The 22,368-nt window shown below is 39.3% G+C and overlaps 1 protein-coding gene across 2 annotated transcripts in view; it reads left to right on the plus strand.

Moving 5' to 3' along the window:
* The window catches only part of LOC126354004 (intermembrane lipid transfer protein VPS13D), a 488,122-nt gene that overhangs the window by 279,323 nt on the left and 186,431 nt on the right, over positions 1-22,368 (plus strand). For both annotated transcript variants that reach the window (XM_050003313.1, XM_050003314.1), the window contains exons 41-44: positions 8,227-8,412; positions 8,502-8,627; positions 18,855-18,949; positions 21,846-21,997. In XM_050003313.1, coding sequence (XP_049859270.1) covers positions 8,227-8,412; positions 8,502-8,627; positions 18,855-18,949; positions 21,846-21,997 — 559 coding nt within the window. The remainder of the gene's footprint in view (positions 1-8,226; positions 8,413-8,501; positions 8,628-18,854; positions 18,950-21,845; positions 21,998-22,368) is intronic.

Here is a 22,368-nt window from a genome sequence, read left to right on the forward strand (position 1 = left end):
TAATTGATGGCAAAATTGATTTTCAATCACATAGTGATCATCTTCAGTGCTATGGTGTACAAATTAAACTCATAGACACTGGTATCAAGTTATCAGTAACCAAAACTGAGAAACGTTCACAATAATTCATTATTGTAATCGCTTCTCAGTTTTGGTTACTGATAACTTGATACCAGTGTCTATGAGTTTAATTTGTACACCACAGCACTGAAGATGATCACTATGTAATTGAAAATCGATTTTGCTATCAATAAACCATCAATATTACAGCCAACACTGACCTTCCTTTTAATAATATAGTATAGTAGGTAAAAAAAAAAAAAATCTACTTACCAAGTGATGACAGGAGAAAATGCATATAAAGTTTAAAGAAACATCCAAGCTGCTGGAGCCAATGGCTCCCTCTTCCGGCAGAAGGTTTGAAGGGAAAGGAAGAGATAGAAAGGAAAAGGATTGGTGAGTTTTAGGAAATGGGGAAAATTCGGAAAAGTCGCCCAGAACCTAGGGTCAGGGCAGACTTACTAGACAGGATGAGAAGGAAAGATAGGTTGCTCATGACAGCACCAGATGAGATTTGAAAACCTGAGAGCTTAAAGGTGAAAGATAGAGCTGTAAGTAATACAGAGATTACTGATTGAACAGTGTGAGGAGTTAAGAAGAGCGGAAAGCTAAGTGCATTATATGTGATAGGCTTTAGGGGAGGTCAGGGGAGGGGGGGGGGGGGGGGGGTCAGAGATAGACAGGTCAAAAAATAAAAAGGGAATGAAGAAAGGAATAGTTACTGAGAAGAAGTGCTGAGATTGAGGAAATGAAAGAAAATGACTAGTGTAAATTAAGGTCAGGTGGATGGCAAAAACCAAGAACATGTTCCAACCTTTGAAGTTTTGAGAAACTTGTGTCTGGGAGTAAGAATCCACATGGCACAAGTGGTGAAACAGGCACTGAGGTCATGACTGTTTTGTTGCAGGACACACTGTGCAACAGTGTTTTGTGTGTTGCCAGTATACACCCTCTGCCTATGCTCATTCATCCTGATGGATAACTTAGTGATAGTCATACCTATGTAGAAGGGTGAACAATGTTTACATAACAGCTGATACATGACATAACCTAGTTGAAGTTTCTGACAAATATCTTCAAGGTCGGGATAATACTGAGTGATGAGAGTTGTACTCCTCAACTGTTTTTTGGAGGGATCAGCAGTACCAGGATTGGATGTGGTGGCCTGGTAAATCTAATTTTGAACTAGATTGGTAGGGCAATTACGTCCAGTGAAGGCTGAGGTGAGAACGATGGTGAACTGATGTAAAATGTATGCAGCTAAACAAATACATTTGCCTCGAATGTCAAGGCTGTATTGGAGGGGTTGTTTGACGTGGAAGGGATGTCAACAGTCAAAATTTAAGTATTGGAAGCTCAAGGTTCGAGTATCAGCAATATTAGGAAAAGGATAGACTTCTACTCACCATATAGATGATACAATGAGCTGTAGACAGGCATAGTGAAAGACTGTTAACACATTTAGCTTTCAGCCAAAGCCTTCTTCAGAAAAGAAAACACACCATTCACACAAGCAAGCACCTCACACATGCACGACTGCTTTCTCCAGCAGTTCTGACTGCATTTCTCAGCTCATTTAGGTGAACCTCTGCCACTTTCTCATGCCCCCTTTTGTTATGCAGTTGATGCTAAAAAATCTAAACTCCTCTCTAACCACTTTATCATTTAATGCATACCCTTTGATAGAGCTAAGAAAGTTCTCTACTGCTTCTGTATGACTTTTGTATGCTTTGGGCATTACCCATATTTTACTTCTTTAAGGAACTACCCACCAGTCACAATTTTATAAATTTGAATTAATTTTCCATTTTTGGTTTCCTTCCAGATTGCATTTAATTGTTATGTACATTGTTTGGGATATGTATAGTTTTATATGTGTATTATCATCATACTGTTAACTGATATCATAACCTAAATAGCTAAATGAGAATTTTTAAAAAAAATCTACAGTGTAATTTTTCTATGACTGCAGTTTTTTTTAGATCAGTAAATGTAGGTAGACTATATGTCGTTCAATTTATGAATAACAATTACACCCTGTCTTCTACATCCTCTGTAACTATAAGGTCGAAAGCAAAGGATCTGTTGGGTCCCCATAAGTTTCACACACTAGTTGAACAACAATGGATGGGTTGCAGGAACTCCTTTCGCAATGTCAATGGAATGAGTGGGAGAAAACTCCTTGATTGTTTAAGGACAGTCTGGTGGAGTGGATGGGTTTGCCAGACGCAACAGACCTGTTGTAATAGAATCAAGTTTCTTGATTTTAATCAATTATTGCTCAAGTGTGAATAATATTTACTGCTTGAAATATTTTTACATATTATGAGAGGTATCTTAAAATTGGCTGGCTTCTTGCCTAGTTATGCAATAGAGACAAATGCAACTCTTTGTTCTACTTCCATAAATCTCTGCTACTTCTCTTAGAAGCGAGAAGAACTGATCCCTTGTTCTAGGTCCATTGTGTGAGCTCTGTTACTATTAGATAGCCCAGTATTACTTATCAGTCCAAAAAATTCAAGCCATAGTTGTTTGGTGGTACTGATCTAATTTCATACGACAATACAGTCTCTTCCACAAATTCTTTCACCACTGTCTCAACAACTTGAGGTTCTGTTGAATCACTGCTGTGACCTTACTTAAGTCATCTTCAAGTGTTAGAATGTGCATGTTTCCTGCTTTCATTACATATATCCAATAGACCTTCTATATTGATACTGCATTTCTCAAAGTCTGTTTCTCCCATGTCTGTAATCACTATCAGTACTTTCGTTTTGCTGTGTGTGAAATTACTCTTCTGGCAAGTGTTACAGGTTCAAATGTACTATAGGATATATTTCTTCATTTGGCTCTCTGTTTTATACTATTTATGTGGTCTAACATCCTATGGATCCCTTGGTGCCCTCCTAATTGAGTATCATGTATATCTTTCATGTTTTGTGGCTATTCATCCACACTAATGTCATTGCTCTGTTCCTGTGTTTATGTGTCTACTCTTTGTGTGGCTCTCTTTCACTGGGCTGTATTTTAATTATTGTGTCTGTACTTACATTAAATTTTCTCATCATCTATACATCATTGTACAAGTATTTCTTGACCTTCAACCTCAACTTTAGCACTTTTAACAGTGGGTCTTTAACACTGAAAATACAGGTCAATGGCTTGTAGTGAAAGTTCTTCAGTACACATACTGTCTGAACTGCTTCATAGCCCACATGGTTGCATTCTTACTCAGTCGCAGTATAATTCTTCTCTGTTTTAATGAGTGATATCAAGGCTCACACTATTGGCAAATCGGTACCAAACTTTCCGAGTGACAAAAACAATCATAACACCTCTCCTCTGGCATCGGTGGTTACTACATACAGTTTCCCAAAATCAGGGTAGCTCAGTATCAAGGGGTTCACCAATCTTTCTCTTAACTCACAGAATGCTGCTTGCTACTGTTTCCCCTCTTGTATCGTATGTGTGCATTTAATAACATGTACAGGGGATTCAAAATCTGGCTAATTTTTGAAGGAACTTGTTATGAAATCTTAAGAGTCTGAGATACCCTTCCTTTTTCTTTGGTGTCTTAGGGACCCCAAAGTTTTTTTGGTTTTTCCACGTCTCTTTCATTCACTTCTGTCCTTTTGTTCATTAACTTGTGCCCCAAAAATATCACTTCAGACCTTAGAAATTCACACTTATTTGGCTTGAGGTTCAGATGGTGCTTCCTTGTCCTATCAAAAACTTTTTGCATCTCCATTTTCTCATTTCATGAGTTTCTAACAAAAATAATAATATTAATATATCCTAGACACTTTGTTGCTTATAATCGTGGCACAGCAACATTCAGTAATCTTTGGAAAATGCTTGTTCATTTCTCAATCCTGTGAACACACTCTTGTGCTCATAGTACTGGAAATTTGTACTAAATGCTGTGTTCCCTTTGTTTTTTTGGTTCCATCAGCATTTGGTGATTTCAACTAGCAGAGTATAAAGTGCTCTTACCAGCCGATTCAGTAATTAAGTGATAAATAATAGGTATGGGGAAAGCCTTTTTGACTGCTATTTCATTAACATTATGGTAGCCCTGTCATCTTTATTTTACTCACACATTAGCTCTCTTTTTCTTTGACAGTAGTAACGCTGGGACATTGTTTTTCAAGAATTATGTCTTCTTCCAACATTTTTTGTACCAATTCTTGTAAAACTTTCTTCTGTGACTACAGGGAATGCATGTAGTACCCTTCTAATATGTTCTGGTAATATTGAAAGGGCATACTTCACTGTTCAGTATGAAACAACTTGTTACTTTTAATGTAAAATGTATCATGACAGTACACACATTTTCTAATTTGATAGATAATTGGCTTCAGTTGTAATCAAAACTCTGTGATTGCTTTTTGATAGCTTTGTAGATAGATCCTTGTTCTCAAATTTGACAAAAGCTAAAAATGGCCACATACTTGGTTATAAGGATATTTCTTCCAGAGTTGTGCTACATATGTATTAAGAGGTTTGATATTTCTCTAACAATCATCTATAATATAGTAGGTTTATCTGTGCTTGCTACTCTCATTTTCCTGCTTTTCCTGTAATGCTTGTAGCTTTCTGTATTGCACTTAATTAAGGAAAAGCTCCACACTAGTCCTCTTTATTTACGAGTATCTATTACATAAGATGTGTGACTTCATAGTTGAGTGCCACACTACAGTTCCATAGGTAGTAGGTTCGACCCCCAGGCAGTCTTAAGGATTTTTCTGTCATTTATTACCTCTGGTTGTGTTTTTTAATCTGTCAGAAAGACATGCCTGTTACATTTCCTTCGCAGTGACTGTGAAAGCTTGAGTACACATGTGTACTGTGTATTACCATGCTGGTAATGATGTATTATCTGGAAGAAAGAATGAAAAATTAACTTGTAAGGAACACTGGATTGTTATTATTATTATTATTATTATTATTATTATTATTACCACTATTATTTATTATTACCAATAATTAAAAAATGTTTTACATACACAAGCTTTCAAAGCCTATGGCTCCTTCTGGCAGAAGGATTAAAGGGGATGGAAGAGGGGTGAAGGGAAAGGAACTGGACAGGTTTAGGAAAAGTCACCCAGAACTCTGGGTCAGGGGACACTTACTTTACAGTATGAGAAGGAAAACCTGATTGTAGGGGACGGCACTGGATGAGATTTGAAAACCTGAGAGCTTAAAGGTGGGAGACAGGGTAATATAAATTGTATATAACAGAGGTAGGGGGGAATGGTGAGAAATAGACAGGTCAGAAAATTAAAGACGTAGAAAGATGGAGTGAAGAAAGGAGTAGTTACTATGAAGAAATGCTGTAACAAAAGAAGTTAGGTAAATTAAGGCCAAGTGGGTGGCAAGAACCGAGGACATGTAGTGCTAGTTCCCACCCATGGAGTTCTGAGAAACTGGTGTCTGGGGGAAGAATCCAGATGGACATGTGTGGTGAGATAGGCACCGAGGTTATGGTTGTCATGTTGTAGAGCATGCTCTGCAACAGGATATTTTGTGTAGCCAGTATACTCCATCTGGCTATGCCCATTCGTCCTGACAACTTGGTAGTAGTCATGCCGATGTAACAGGCTGAACAGTGTTTACATAACAGATAGTATATGATGTGCCATTTCACAGATAGCTCTCTCTTTGATACTATATGTTGCCAGTTACAGGGCTGCCCCAGATGGTGGTAGGAGGTTGCATAGGGGGAAATCTTTGAGTGCCGACACCCACCAGGGGTAGGAGCCATAGGGTAGGGAGGTGGGTGCAGGAAGAGCATAGGGTCTGACAAGGACATTGTGGAGATTTGCAGGGCGATGAAAAGCTATTCTAGGTTTGGTGAGCAAGATTTCAGACCGAATGAATCTTATTTCAGGGCATGATTTTTAGGAATTCATTGCCCTGTCGAAGTAGCTGATTAATACATTCCAGACCAGGATAATGCTGACTCACCAGTGGTGTGTTCCAAAGTTGGTTTTTGAAGGGATCAGCAGTACCAGGATTGGCTGTGATAGCTAGGGAAATCTGCTTTTGAGCTTGGCTTGTGGGGTAATTATGTCCAACTAAGGCTGAGGTGAGAATGGTGGTGTATTGCTATAGAGTCCACATCCAAACAAATACTTTTGCCTCAAATGCCAAGGCTGTATGGGGTGAGTAAAGTTTGACATGGAACGGATGGCAACTGTCAAAATATAAATGCTGTTGTTTGTTGGTAGGTTTAATGTGGACAGAAGTGTATAGCTGGCCTTAGGTGAGAATGAGATCAACATCAAGGAAAGTGGCATGGGTTTCGGAATGAGGCGATGTGAAATTAAGTTAGGAGAAGGTAAATTTTAACAGGTGAGTTGGAATCACAGGGATGAGATCTTGATGGCAGATGCTATATGTAGAGGTGTCAGACAACTGGCATTGACCTTCACTAACTACTTCTGTCAATCAAGTACCACAGTGGTAGATCCTTTGTCTGTTGGGAAGATAACGGTGGAGTCATCAGCTTTTAGGGAACACACAGCATGGAGTTGTGCAAAAGATAGATTAGGGCCATGTTGCTGGGAGCTGAAGAAAGATTGTGAAGCAATGCTGGATGTGAGAAATTCTTGGAAGGCTTGTAAGGGATGATTTTGAGGTAGTGGTGGTGGATCAAATTGGGATTATGGTCAGAACTGTTTAAAGCTATGTTCAGAGCCAAGTTTGTCATTGGGAAGGTTTTGGGATTGGGTCACAAAGTGATATTTCCACTTGACAGTGTGGTTTAGATACAGTGATGACCTCTTTGCCATGCCAATTCTGGTGAAGCTGACTTGTTTAATTTCCTGGAATCTCTAAATACCTTCTGCCAATTAAATTTCATATGGTCCTGTTCTGAATCCCATGTCCTTCAAAACACAACTTTGGAGCACTCCACTTGTCACTTAGTATTATCCTGGTCTTGAATGAATTAATCAGCTACTTCAGCAAGGCCATGACTTCCTAAAATCGTGTCCTGAAACAAGATCCATTGTGTCTGAGATTTTGCCCACACCTAGAATAGCTTTTTGTCACCCTGGCAATCTCTGCAATGTCGTCGTCAGACCCTATGCTTTTTCTGCACCTCCGTACTCTATGGCTCCTACCCGTGTGACTGCCCCTGCTGCAAGACTTGCCCTATGCACCCACCTACCACCACCTATAGCAGCCCTGTAACTGGCAAAACATATACTGTCAAAGAGAGAGCAACACCTGTGGAATGACACCTGTCATATATCAGCTGTTTTGCAAACACTGTTTGGCCTTTTACATTGGCATGAGTGGCACCAGATTATCTGTTAGGATGAATTGGCAAAGGCAGAGGGTGTATACTGACAACATGCATATCCTGTTGCAGAGGATGCTCTACAACATCGTGTTTGACCACACACACCATTTGGATTCTTACTCCAGGCACCAGTTTCTCAGAACTTCAGAGGTGGTAACTAGTGCTACATCATGTCATTGGTTCTTGTCACCCATCTGGACTTAAGTTACATTAATTTCTTCCATCTCACCATTTCCTTATTATAACTACTCTTTTCTTCACTCCATTTTAGTTTTCTACATATTTCATTGTCATTTTTCGCTGACCCTCTCCCACCTCTGTTACACACAATGCACTTAGCTTTTCGTTCTTAATAACTTGTGTGCGATGTTTTAGCAGTAATATCTGTCTTGATATTACTCTGTCTTCCACCATTAAGCTCTCGGGTTTACAAATCTAGTCCAGTGCAACCCTCAACAATCAATGTTTCCTTCCCATCCCGTCCGGTAAGTCACCTCTGACGCGAGGTTCTGGGTGACTTTTCCAAATTCTACTCCTTTTTGTAAACCTCTCCATTTCTTTTTCATTCACCCCACTTCCTTCCTGTTCAACTTTTCTGCCAGGAGGACAAGCCACTGGCTCCAAAAGCTTGCATAGTAAAACCTATTTTGTGTGTGTTTTCTCCTGCTGCCACTTGGTGAGCAGATTTTTTATGTATCCAATTACATTACACTGTAAAAAAATGATTATTTTCATTGTTATATTACCAATAATTTGACTTTTTGCTTGCCTAATGATTTCTGTTTATCTGTGGCTCTCTTTCCGTACCTGTGCTTATTGCTTACGAGCATTTATTTTGTCAATAACATTATTTTCAGGTGTCAGTTAACATGGAATCACACTCCATCATCACCCTCCTCACCAAGCCCATTAGAGAACAGATTAAATGTGAACATAACTTCAGTAGATATCTTGAACGTAAATATTACCAGTACTATTGTAGACTTGTTCAAGACTGTTAAAGAAAATTGGATGCTAGATTATGGGAGTACGTCACAAGACAGGTAAACTTGACCCTAAAGTTGATTTTTTTCTGGAATCCACTTTCCATACCCCTTACTTAATTGCAACTAAAAGTGTGTTTTTGTTCCAGAGTTGACTTGTATTCTAAGAATAGCTCAGCGGGTTACAGACGCCGCTCTCCTTTTGTACCATATGCTGTACACAACAAGACAGGCTCGATTCTATGGTTCCATACTCACGTCACGGATATAGAGAAGTAATTAATATATTTGTAAAATATTTAGTTTTCATGTTAAAGATGGAGCTTGCATTGAAAATGAATTGTTCATTTAATATAAAAAGTGGCAACAGAAATAAAACTGATAATGAATTTAGGATCTCTCAAGACACGTGTTGTTAAAGTACTGGGTGATCAAAAAGTCAGTATAAATTTGAAAACTTAATAAACCACGGAATAATGTGGATAGAGAGGTAAAAATTGACACACATGCTTGGAATGACATGGGGTTTGAATAAAAACAACCCAAAGTTCACAAAATGTCCGACAGATGGCGCTGGACAGCAAAATGTCAGTCACTGCATGTGACAATCGTGTATAAAAGAAGCTGTAATGAGAGAGAGAATTGGATGCACCAGCAGTCGCAGCATGGTGACGTTACCTAAAAAGGAGCTTTTAGTGAAGCTGTGTTATCAGAATGGGGAATGTGCTAGTTCAGCGTTAAGATCCTATCGCCATAGGAAGAGGATTTGAAAGGGTAAAGGTCCATTGACAAATGCAACTATGGCGACAATGATTTCAAAGTTTGAAGCCACGGGTTGTTTAGATGATAGACCCTGTAGTGGCCGACCGAGTACAAGGTGTAATGCTGCTGAGACAGTTCAGGAAGAAAATGGATACTGTAGCAGGTTTGTCTATGCATGGGGAAGTCAGCACTCGTGCAGTTGCACGTCGCACCAGCATTCGATGCACTACTGTTTGGTTAGCACTTAAGCGTACCCTCCGATGCTATCCGTACAAAATTCATCGGCATCATGAACCTTTACCCGGTGCTTTAGTGAAGCGGAGGGCATTTGCGGTGTGGGTGTTTCAAACGATGGCGCAAGATGACGATTGGTTGAGTAACATATTGTGGACTGACAAAGCTCATTTCATGCTCTGAGAGTCTGTCAACGCCCACAACTGCAGAATTTGGGCTACAGAAAATCCTAGAACTGTCGTGGAAACTCCATTGCATGACAAGAAAGTTGTGGTATGGGTTGGATTTACCACATCTACTGTTATCGGGCTTTTTTTCTTTTAGGAAATGCGTGATTCTGGTTTTGTAACTGCTACCATGACGGGTGAGAGGTACGCTGATATGTTACAGAATCACATCATCCCCAGCTTGGCTGATAAACACCTTCTGGAACGTACGATGTTTATGCAGGATGGCGCTTCACCCCATATTCCTAGATGCGTGAAAGGTCTCTTGTTCACATCGTTTGGTGATGATCGTGTACTCAGCTTCCACTTTCATCATGCTTGGCCTCCCAGGTCCCCAGACCTCAGTTTGTGCGATTATTGTCTTTGGGGTTACCTGAAGTCGCAAGCGTATCATGTTTGACCGACATCTCTAGGGATGCTGAAAGACAACATCCGATGCCAATGCCTCACCATAACTCCGGACATGTTTTACAGTGCTGTTCACAACATTATTCCTTGACTACAGCTATTGTTGAGGAATTATGGTAGACATACTGAGCATTTCCTGTAAAGAACATCATCTTTGCTTTGTCTTACTTTGTTATCCTGCTATTCTGATCAGATGAAGCGCCATCTGCTGGACATTTTTTGAACTTTTGTATTTTTTTGGTTCTAATAAAACCCCATGTCATTCCAAGCATGTGTGTCAATTTTTACCTCTCTATCTACATTATTCCATGATTTATTCAGTTTTCAAATTTATACTGACTTTCTGATCACCCGGTACATTGAATACCACAATTAAGCAAGGTACTGAATAATAAGATAGTGAGGAATAATTTTCCTAATACCACCAAAGAGTTGATGGTAGTGAAATGGCTGAATAAAATCTTCTCAGTTTTCAAGCAGTGTCTATTATGTTAGCATTTTTCAAGTTTTCAATAACTATCACTGGCAGTGTCTTCAGGAGTAAAATGTGAGGAATGGCAAAGTGTTACAATTATGTGAGCAAAGGGACAGAGTCAATGGCTTACTAGACGTGGGCTGAATTTATACATGTGCGGGAAAACATGTCAATCAGTGTGTCAAATCTGGCGTTCTTAGGCTCTACAATGTCACAGGCGCGATGTTCAAAACTGCCATTCATGTTTCTTGTTCTTGTACTTGATGAGCATCACTCTTTACTTTTGTTCAGTTAAGGTAGAATATTGCGTTCCTGGCAGGTGGAATTGGTCCACGAACTAGTTCACATGTAGTATATAGATTAACTGCTTACTTAAATGATTATGTGTACAATGTTACTCTGGGCTGTGACAATGATGAGGCTCCAGGCTAATGGCTGTGCCACCACTCGTATGAGTAATTTATCCTGAGATCCCTGAGCACTCTGCCTTTTCTGATGTGACGTGCTTAACCAGGGTAAATAGCTTCTAGTGACAGCATTACGCATCTCCAAGCAGATAAAGGGAGTAAACCATCACTGAAAATGTGAGCCACCTCACTTGTTTGTTGTTGTTGTTGTTGTTGTTGTTGTGGTCTTCAGTCCTGAGACTGGTTTGATGCAGCTCTCCACTTGTTAGAACTGGGGCCAATATTTCTATTGGGAAGGGGTAGGGCACCTCATCCAGGATGTGGAGAAGAGTGTCATCCACTATTGAATGCACTGGGTGCATCCACTGGCAGCTGGGAGGTAATGGCTCATATTCACACCTGTGATGCCTATTACTCGAGTTTGAAGACCACCGTAAGTTCCATGTGGAATATGTATCATTGTCTTATTGTGTGGTGCTGGGTGGAAGGTTTAAACCAGATGGTCAATCTGTTCTGCATCAGACTGAAGTGCAGTTTTATTGACCAGTACTAATGAATAAAGATTTATTTATTTATTTAATTTTTTTGGGGGGTGGGGGCAGTAGGGGGTGAGTTTAAATAAACCCCTCTGCATACAAATTAGCAGGTTCTACTCAAGAGACATGAGTGTGTCACCTGTAGTTATTTTGGAAGAGAAGAAACATCCATTACAGGTCAGAAAAGGGAAACTGAAATATCAAAATGTTAAATTGTCTTTTTGCATTTGCTTTACTGAAGTCTACAACACAGTTTCATCTTTCAGTTGTATCATTTATGATAAAAACAGTAGAATATAAAATATGAGAGTGCAGAATTGGAAGTAAGTTCAAGTGGTCAATCTGTTGGTGTAGCTGGTTATGTTCTATATAAAGTGTGTGATTTATCTGACTGTCTTGTACCATTGTTTTATTTTTGGCTGCTGGAACAATAAAACATACATGTGAGTGGAGAAAAGGTTTATCAAAACAACTCTACAGAATTATAGAGCTTTTTCCACTTAGATGAGTTTTCTGGATATCAAACAACTCCTTTGTAGAAATCAGCATGGTTTCCACAGTACTTGTACTGTTTGTAACCCAGCTTGTTCTGTTCGTTCATGATATCCAGGAAACAGTAAATAGTGGAACTCAGGTCATTGCTTGGGGAAAGAGATTCCTGATAAAAAAATATTTGAATTTGGTATAGGTCTCTGTATTGTTACAAGCCATAATATCAACCCTAGCTATAGTAAAATTTGTGTGTCACTAATACAGTTAGTAACATCTCTTATTGAGTTACTTTTGGTTATTGTTTGCATGTAAAGAAAAACAGGCACATCAATATTTAAGTGTAAGAGATCGGGTTCCCCGTGATTCGCTTGCTCCATCTTGTAGCAGTATGTCAAGAATCTCCTGCATTATTTAAAATTTGACGTGTAGCTTAAGGTATATTCCATTGCTAGTTATTATTATCATCACTGTTATTATTATTATTATTATTATTATTTCTTTCCTTTCTCAGACATTATTATTATTATTATTATTATTATTATTATTAGTAGTAGTAGTAGTAGTAGTAGTAGTAGTAGTAGTAGTATTAGTATCGTTACCATCATCATTATTACGTGTTTCAGTACAACAGCCCAATTGTTTTACATACTTAACCAAAAATTACACATGTGCAACTATTTAAACTATATAAACATTCAAGGTTGCCACAAGATATGGAAATCAGGGAATTTCAAACATGTCAGGGAAATATCACAGAAATTTGAGGGAAAAAAAGAAAAAAAACTGGAACAATCTTGTTTTTGTCTCAGCATGGTTGTTTACTGAGATGTCATGCGTCATCACTGGCTCGGCACATCTGAGAACGTGCACCGCTTCCCTAAACTCTCGTTGTTACTGCTTCTCCCCTTCCTAAACACCCCTCAGCTTGCAGTCAGTGCTGCCACTACTGCTTGCTGCTACCCTAGTAGCTGTGAATGAGAGGCAGGGAAGTGTGAGAAGTGATATGTTTGTATCTGATTCTCAGAGATTGTTGACACTGTGGCCAGAGACGGTGGTCATGTATGCATGAGTCATGTCTGAGTGATTCTAAAGATGTGTGTGTGCTCTCGTTTTCTGACAAAGGCTGCAGCCAAAAATTTAGTTATGAGAGTGTGACTGTCTTTTCTACGTGCCTCTCAGTGGCTCAGTGATCACCTTTAAGGTGAGTTGCTACCCATCTTCATTAGTCCTGATTCTCAGAGTGTTTGCACAAGTAATCTGTTGCATGGATTGATCACCACAGCCATTTCATCAACATGCTGTCTGTGACAAGTGAATAGCTGGCCACACGAGTGGATTACCGCAATGGGCCAAAACTGCAGGCCATTTCTGCAGGTATCTGTAACAGATCGTGCCTCCCGCTCTGAAGCCCATTGTTTCCCACTGATGTGCAGACCGTGCTCATTGGATCTAGTCTCACTGAACTACCCGTAGGCCAGCTCTGTTTGTGGGTGGCATATCTGGCAGATTTTTGTGGTTTATACATGGACCCAGGATCGAGGTGCTCCTCGGCTAGTCAGAGGCCACGGGTGATTGATTTCAGAAATTGTGACTGTCTCACCGCAAGTACATTGTACAGTATGGCGTTTTATAGACATTTTATTTATTGTAGTACATTTTGGCACTTCGAAAGTGGTGTATATATAAGAAAGTGTATTTGATAAGAAGAAGAAAATTGTGGCAGTCACTGGTGGTTTGCATGCTATATATTCATATATTTCTCGAAAGAAAAATCACACAGTACCTGTAAAATAATAGATATAACACAGTGGGTAATAACCAACAATAATGAACAAATTAGAGACAACATTTTATTGGCGGTCACTTATAGTGTTGGTTTATGCAGCTCTTTCCTGCCTTATACAATTTTTTTCAAGAGGCCTATTTTTTCTGAGGTTATTTCTGAAACCAGTGAAGGTATTTTAAGTTTGTCTCGCAACTCCAAGGAAATGCAAGTTTTTGCCACCAGATGTGCTTCATTTTATTGAAATAAAATAACAAAAGTGGTCTTAATGAAATATACATACCATTTGGCTTGCTTTCTCCATCTAAAAACAGTTCATTACAAAAGATGTTGATGTTCGTATTAAAGATTTTTGCTCACACAGGGGAGAAATACAGAAGTCCTTATATTTTTTGTCAACTTATGTCTGTACTTACCCTTGAGATCTTAAAATGTGTCAGGAAAAATGCTAAAACTTGTCTGGACATCAGGGATATCTCAAAGAATTTCACTTAGGCTGACTCATGACAACCCTTACATTACATAGCCCAGTTTGATACTACCAGGGAAACGTCTGTCAAGGCACTCATTTACAATGTGGCTCACTGTCTAAATATCACCACAGTCAGCAGTGTAGGAAAAGACAGGCTGCTACTCACCGTAAAGAAGACACATCGAGTTGCAGTTGGGGATTTTCTCTGCCCGGGGACTGGGTGTTTGTGTTGTTGCTGTATTTCATCATCAACTTCATCATTCGTGACAGTGGCTAGATCTGACAGTGTAAAAACTGGGACTTGTACGGACACTGATGACTGCGTAGTTGAGTGCCCCATAAACCTATCATCATCAGGCTGGAGCTGGCGATTGTGTGTGCGTGAGGTGTGCTTGCTTGCGTGTGTGAATGGTGTGTGTGTGTGTGTGTGTGTGTGTGTGTGTGTGTGTGTGTGTGTGTGTGTGTGTGTGTCTTTTACTGATGAAGGCTGTGACCAAAGCTTTACCTAAGTGTCTTTAATCTGCTACCTGACGTGTCTTCTTTGTGGTAAGTAGCAATCTGTCTTTTCCTACATTATTGATATTCCTACCAGGCGTTTCCATTGTCTGATTACTGTCAGAGCAAAAGCCCCTTTGTGCATGTTGTATTTGCATATATTTACTCCAGTCTGGAATCTGATGAGCTGCACTTATACTTCCCTATGATGAAGAAAGCCTGGAACTGTAGCGTTAGCAAGTTTGTAGTCCCCTGTTTTTGTGGCTTGCCACTCACATTTTGATTCAGCATCCCGATTGAATCCTTTGGAGATCATTTGGACTCCTTCGTATATTGGTCTTTCAGTTTCGAGGCATCTTGTTGGCAGCAAGAGTAAATCTTTACAAAAATCAAGTGATTCAGTTTTAGAAACTTGCTGGCAAAGATTGTAAAGTAGCCGCCCTTTTATGAAAATAAGCTGGGCAGCTGTTTGATAGTATCAATAGCCAGCTTGTACATTTAGAATTGACTATGCCACTAATAGTTCTCATTGCAGCATTCAAAATAACATAAACTTTCTCCATATAATGCTGCAGAACCAAACTGGTGTGCAGTATCTGACTGCAGAGTATATCAGTGAAAGGGAAGCTCTTTGGGGAACTTATGTATTTGCTCGCCTGCCAGATTCCACACCAGTTTCACTCATGTGTTTGTACTTTCTTACGTCTGTTGGAAAGGTGTTTGTTATGTCAGCTTTCTGTCTAATGTGACACCAGGATATTTTTGCTTATTGTTGTATTTGACTATGCCAAGACAATGGTACCATGGGCTGATGCCAGACGATTAGAGAGGCGGAAAAGACATATTTCTGTTTTAAAAACATTAGTTCTAAGTTGCCTTGAATTAATAATCTCCCCCCCCCCCCCCCTCTCTCTCTAGCATCTAGGTGTGTTTGGGTAGAGGGAGAAGGAAGTGGGAAGAAGGGTTGCAAACAGTTAGATAGCAGCTTGAGGGGAGACAGCAGGTGTGCAGGTTAAGAATGCTGGAGGAAGGGATGGTAGGGGCATGGGCTACGCATGCGGCACATGGGTACTGGAGCTGATTAAATGCTGTATGTGAAGAAAATGACATGGAGGCATGGTGTCGGTGGAGATTACAGGACAGAAAAGGGGAAACTATTGGGTAGAAGGTAAGGGACAATGGGTTAGCAGAGATCGGAGTTCGAGTCCAGAAGTATTATGGGTGGAAAGGATGCGTTGCAAGGATAATTCCTATCTATGTGACTCGGAAAACCTCTTGTTGAAGGAATGATCCAGATGCCACAAATTGTGAAACACCCATTGTACTCAAGCATTTTGTGCTCAGCTTGATGTTGTGCCACTGGATGGTCAACTTCGTTCTTATGCACAGTTTGGTGGTGATCATTTATTCTGTTGGACAGCTGGTCAGTGGTCATGCCCACATAGAATGCTGTGCGGTGATTGCAACAGGTCTGGTATATGACATGGCTGCTTATACAGGTGGCCATATCTCTGCAGCTGTTCCTTCTTTCCCTATTTTTTTTATAGTAATAGCATAGATCTCTTAAATTTTGCTGATAATGTATGTTTGTGAAGAATTTCGTTAAAAATGGAATTAGTTACTTCTGCATTGTAGTCTACTGTGCACAAGTAATTTAGGATAGAACCCATTTGCATTCACAGCTTTTCTGCATTTTGTGTGGCTAAAGTAAAGATTTTTTGACATCATTAATGTTTTCCTTTACTTGTTGAACATTTGCTTTATCTGCTGGAACCTAGGAAATTCTTGCTTAGTATCTGACTGTTATGTCACATGAAACTTTTGACTACTTTGTGTTAAGGGAAGGGTCTTGTTGCAGCTTCCAGACCAAAGTCCAAGCTTTTCTGCTGGAATGTGTGAAATCAAAGTCCCCGGCTTCTTTTTGCCATTGTTCTCTGCTTCATTCATTCAAGAAATTCAAAAAATTGTATCTGTTTATTGGTCTCCACTTTAATTTATTATGTAGCTCAATGGGGTTTTGAAAGCTATTGTTAACTTTACTTATTTGGAAACTGATACGTTTACTTTACATGTATCAGTGCATGATGAAATGTTTACATTCATTATATTGTATTTTTTCCTTAATGCCAAACCAACATATAATCTGTATGATGTTTGTAAATAATAATTTACAAGAAAAGTAGAAATTTTTTGTTCTACTGTTTATCATAATCCTCTTCTACAGCAGTAGCCAATTTCCAGAGGGCCTTCAGTGAGTGAAATGATAATTAAATCAAGACCCTAAGCTGTCGACAGGTGCTGATACATATCAACGGGGCAGTTGAAAATGTGTGCCCTGACCGTGACTCGAACTGGGATCTCGTGCTTACAAGGCAGAGGCTCTATCCATCTTGAGCCACCGAGGGCACAGAGGATAGTATGACTGCAGGGATTTATCCCTTGCACGCTCCCCATGAAACCCACATTCCCAGCTTAATGTCCACACGCTACATTCACAATGCCCCTGCCCATTACACTCATAAATCGCGTCAGACAATCTTACAGAGTCCTGTAAGAGTTTGAGCAATGTGTGTGCATCCAGCTCAGTAGAAGAAGATCAATGGCCGGTTAGACTTAACTATATGAAGACGGACTCTGTAAGATTGTCTGCCGCGAGTAGTGAGTGTAATGGGCAGGTGCACTACAAATGTAATGTGTGGACATTGAGTTGGGAATGTGTGTCTCATGGGTAGTGTGCAAGGGATAAATCCCTGCAGTCACACTATCCTCTGTGCCCTCGTTGGCTCAGATGGATAGAGCGTCTGTCATGTAAGCAGGAGATCCTGGGTCTGAGTCCCAGTCGGGACACGCATTTTCAACTGTTCCTGTTGATGTATATAAACGCCTGTCGACAGCTCAGGGTCTTGATTTAATTATCATTTCATTCTAAGAGAGCTGCATGGTCACTGATAATATCTGTTCTTTCGGACATGTCTGAAAGAACAGATACCATCTTCATATATTTAGTGAGGGAATTCGATTTCTGGTTGTGTTGCCAAAGTTCTACAAAACATGCGCCTGTAGTGGTAAATAACAGCTTCCCCATTTTAAAAGCCTCTTTGTTCTAAGGTTTTTCTCCTGTTCCCATCCCATACACTTCTAATCTGGTTTTTCAAATATTTGGTTGAAAGACCTAGTGTAGTTTCTGCCAATTGTTGTAGCCTTTGCAAGAAGTCAATAAGAAGAATACCTGTAGCATCCCAGCAAACATTGGGTAAAGTCTGTCCAGAAAATGAACTGAAACTTTGTAGCTGTACAAGTCATTGACTTTGATCCAGTGATTTGATTGCAGATTTGTTACTGGTGTAAAGTGGCAGTCCCACATATTGTTCACAGTAACAGAGTAATGGGTAGATCACATAAATAATGAGGAGGTATTGAATACGATTGGGGAAAAGAGAAGTTTGTGGCACAACTTGATGAGAAGAAGGGATCGGTTGGTAGGACATGTTCTGAGGCATCAAGGGATCACCAATTTAGTATTGGAGGGCAGCGTGGAGGGTAAAAATCTTAGAGGGAGACCAAGAGATGAATACACTAAGCAGATTCAGAAGGATGTAGGTTGCAGTAGGTACTGGGAGATGATGAAGCTTGCACAGGATAGAGTAGCATGGAGAGGTGCATCAAACCAGTCTCCGGACTGAAGACCGCAACAAACAACAACAACAGAACCTTGCACAAAATCAGTTTCTTTTCTTTACTCAGTACCTTATTCCAGACTTCATCAATGTTTGCAACTGACATTGCCATTCATGGATGTCTTCTACTTGGATCATCTTCAAGAGAAACATGGCCACATTTGAATGAAAACACCCGTCTCTTAAAAGCTGAAAATAAAGGAACAGAATCTTAACAAATTTTCACCAATTTGATTTAATTTCTGGTGCCAATAAACTATTAAAAACAGAGTTTTATGACTGACAAGTGTTCCTGTTAATCTGTTTGAACTAAATATTCACTAAAAGCTACCTGTAAAGGCTGTATAAACAAAGCTGTACCGTAAGCAAATTGACACTTGACCTAAGGCATTTTCCCCACAGTATGCCATCAGTGTACCAGTCTGTTTCTGTATGCTCTCATAAAGACTTGTTGATTAAACATTCAATTAATGATTGTATTTATGCTGATTAAAATTAATGTGTGTGTATCTATAATACTTCTCTTTACTCAAGCATGTCTGAAGGCCAGACCACGCACACAGAACAACACGAGAAATGGATTGAAGTTCCACCTGAAGCAACAGTGCCCTTCACCTATGAAGACAGAGGTAATAGTGATACATTTAATTATTCTTTATGCTTTAAATATGTTGTGGAGCATCATTTGTCATCAGATAGAAAAATTGTAATTAAATGTAGCCTGCACCTGAGTGACCTCAATGCCTGGTATAGATGAAGTATTTGTTTTGTACTGGTACCAGTCAGTTATTCCACTGGTAAACAAATGTCAGTGCTGACAGATCAATAACCAATTTCTTATGGCAAACTGCATATGTTGTATTGCAGTATTGCAGTAATGCAGTAAGTGTTTATCTTTAGTTGTGAAGGACACAAACTAAGCTCTACAGTAAAATTTCGAAAATTCAGCAGCAAGCTGTGCGGTGCTCAGTACTTTGTGCTCAAGGAGATGTGATGGAATTTGTTTAATACATTGTTCTGACTTTGGTAAGAAATATATGACATAAGAAACATGGACTTTTGAACTTGTAAGTAAAATGTCTGACTTGCAGGGATAATGTTTATTGATTATTTATTGATTACTAAATCATCATGCTCCACTTTTTCATCTCTCCCGAACTCCCCATATTTTCTCACACAAAATGAATGAATTGAGATTACATTGGACATTGCTTGTAAACTACAGTGGTATTGGTTTTATATTATTTCAGTAACTTCAGCATGAATGGGAATATGAGGGATTGAGTGGGGGGAAGATTGATGCAAAATATGCAAGTTGAAACCTATCACAGTATATTAAATGAAAACAAAATAAATAATTTCATTGGTAGCTGGGATAAAACAAATAAATGATTCCTTCATTCATGTCTTTATTATGACTCTGACTTTGGTAATTAGGATAATCTCTGGTTCAGCTAATAAAAAGGCTGAGGAATAGGTGCTCATGTCAATTTCTTTTAAAACCTATAATTAGATATCTTCATATAGAGGCTTGTGAATGAATGGATTTCTCCATCTCTATGCCTCAGACGTCACATTCTTTGTCTGCATTTTATTTTCTAGTATCGAGAAATGTTGTTCACTTGTCAAGTGTCAGTTTGTTATCAATATTGTTATTATTTGTTTGTAACTCGAAGGTTAGGCCTAGTACCTGTTCCATGTCCAGCTTTGTTCCGAGGTTCAATGTGGGACTTTTAAGTGTGTGTATCTTTTTACAAGAATGGGTTACCAATCCTTAGCAAAACACCCATCCAGAAGGGTCAGGTAATTTTTGTTTGAGGTTTCCCCTCCTCTATCATTTGACAAGTCAACACCTATCTGCAAGGCAGATAGGTTGCCTTAAAAATACTTCTTCTGCAGTTAAATCATCCCAGAAGACTCCTCTTCCATCCAAACTCTTTTGGGTTCTTCACTTTTCGAAATAAAAAAGGAAAATGAAAGATGATCTGGAGCCTCAAAACCTTACATCATTTTGATGGGGAGAAAAAAAAAGTTGACCAATAGAAAAGAAAACAGAAAAAGCCTGACATGAGCAAGTTGAAAGAATGTCAGGTTCAGCTAAGGACCCATGTGTTGCCCCTCCCCCCCCCCCCCCCCTCCCAGACCCATGTGTTGCCCCCCCCCCCCCCCCAACCACACACACACACACACACACACACCTCCCTCAAGAAGGGATTCCTCTAGGGGGATCAGTATTTTTGTGATAAGAGTAGTTGTTTCCCTCTGTTGTTCTAAAATTTTTCCAATCTGTTTTGAATAAGTTGCTTTAGTTTCTCCCAGCTTACTTGTTGACTATCCGTTGGTGTAGTACTTGTACTGGGTATGCCCATTGGACACTTAGCACCAGCAGTATACGTGTGGACTGTTCTGTCAATTTTTGAATACTTCATTAGTTTGTGTCGCATTTTAATGATATTTACAAGTCCGTTTGTACGTTGTATTTTTGTGTGTTTATAGCAGCATACATACATTTCTGAAACAGAAATAGTATGCCAATGATAGTGAAATAAAAAGAATGTATGTGCAAATTGAGGAAATAATAAAAATGATTTAAAAGGGGTGACAGTTAGGAAGTCTCTGCAGATTGAAATACAGCAACAGGTTGGGAGTGGGGGAAAGGGGGGGGGGGGGAGGGGGTGAGGGTAAAGGAAGAATCACTGACAATTATGGACTGTGAAAAAGAAATGAGAGAGGAAGATGGAATTGGGAGTTCTGTGGTGTCGGCAAATTGCAGCCAAAATTCGCTACACAAGAGGATGAAGATAGACTTGGAAAGTTCTTAGAGGCAAGAGTATATCAACTGTGCTGTATATCATGATGTCATGGTAAGAAAAGATTCAAGAAACACATATGGGACTGTTGATGTATGGATATGGAAACAGGTAACAATCTGATGTTCATAAACAGTTAGCAGAAATTCACAAGAATAAACAAAAACAAGGAACATATGAGGAGGGGGGGGGGGGGGGGGTACTAACAAATCGCTGTTATATATAATCTGCATGTTTTTTTGTACCACAAATAAAGTTATGAATTTTACTAACAAAATTCATAATTGTTAACACCACCACCACCACCACCACCACCACCACCACCACCACCACCACTACTTAACATCATCTTTGTTACTACCGCTTGCTTTCAAATGCCATCTGCCCACCCTCTATTACATCTTCATCACGGTCTTTTCTTACAAGTTGAAATCCATAAAGATGGAAGAAAAATCTCTGTGATTTTAACTTGACATAAGATAAGACTGAGACATAAAGCTTATGGAAAGTATTCAGATAAAAATAGAAATTTGTGTAGGAGCATCATGTTGGCGTAATACTGAAAACTGTAATGGATGTGAATGTCTGAGGGGAGACTTTAATCCAGTAGTGGGTATCAAATAGCTGATGAAGATTTTAGGAAATTTGGCTTGAGGCTCCTTTCAGTCCCTCTCTACTATTAATTGCTAATGTGAGTATGTTTTTTTTTCTGCAGGAAAAATTCGACATAGAGACACACACAAACATACCATTCATCAGCTTCTAGTGAAGGTTAATGGCTGGAAATGTACACTTCCTGTTTCTGTTGATAAAGTAGGGGTATACTTTCGACAAGCAGTGCCTGAAAACCAGAATCCTTATCTATCGGTGAGTATCCTAACTATATGTCATGATAATTGTCTCAAAATTATCCAACAGTTGTCTTAAAATTAATTGTTTTAGTCTTTGAATATAAATATGTTCACGACTGCACATTGCTGTATTCAGTTATGATTCCTGATACAGTAAAAAACAAAAACTATGTATTAATGAATTTAGATAAATCGACTGTTTACTAATTTTGTCTTGGAGCATGGTTGAAACTGGGCAGATCATTGTTGCAGACAATGAAGTGTGTGTAAAACAAGATTGACACTAAGGCAGTGATCAAAAATGTGTTAGGAAGTGAACATTATGACTGCAAGTTGCTTGAGGTCCAGTCAGTACTGGTGAGACCAGAATCGCCTTGAACAGTAACA

This window comes from Schistocerca gregaria, chromosome 3 (assembly GCF_023897955.1).
Source record: "Schistocerca gregaria isolate iqSchGreg1 chromosome 3, iqSchGreg1.2, whole genome shotgun sequence".
In the NCBI taxonomy this organism is placed as follows: domain Eukaryota; kingdom Metazoa; phylum Arthropoda; class Insecta; order Orthoptera; family Acrididae; genus Schistocerca; species Schistocerca gregaria.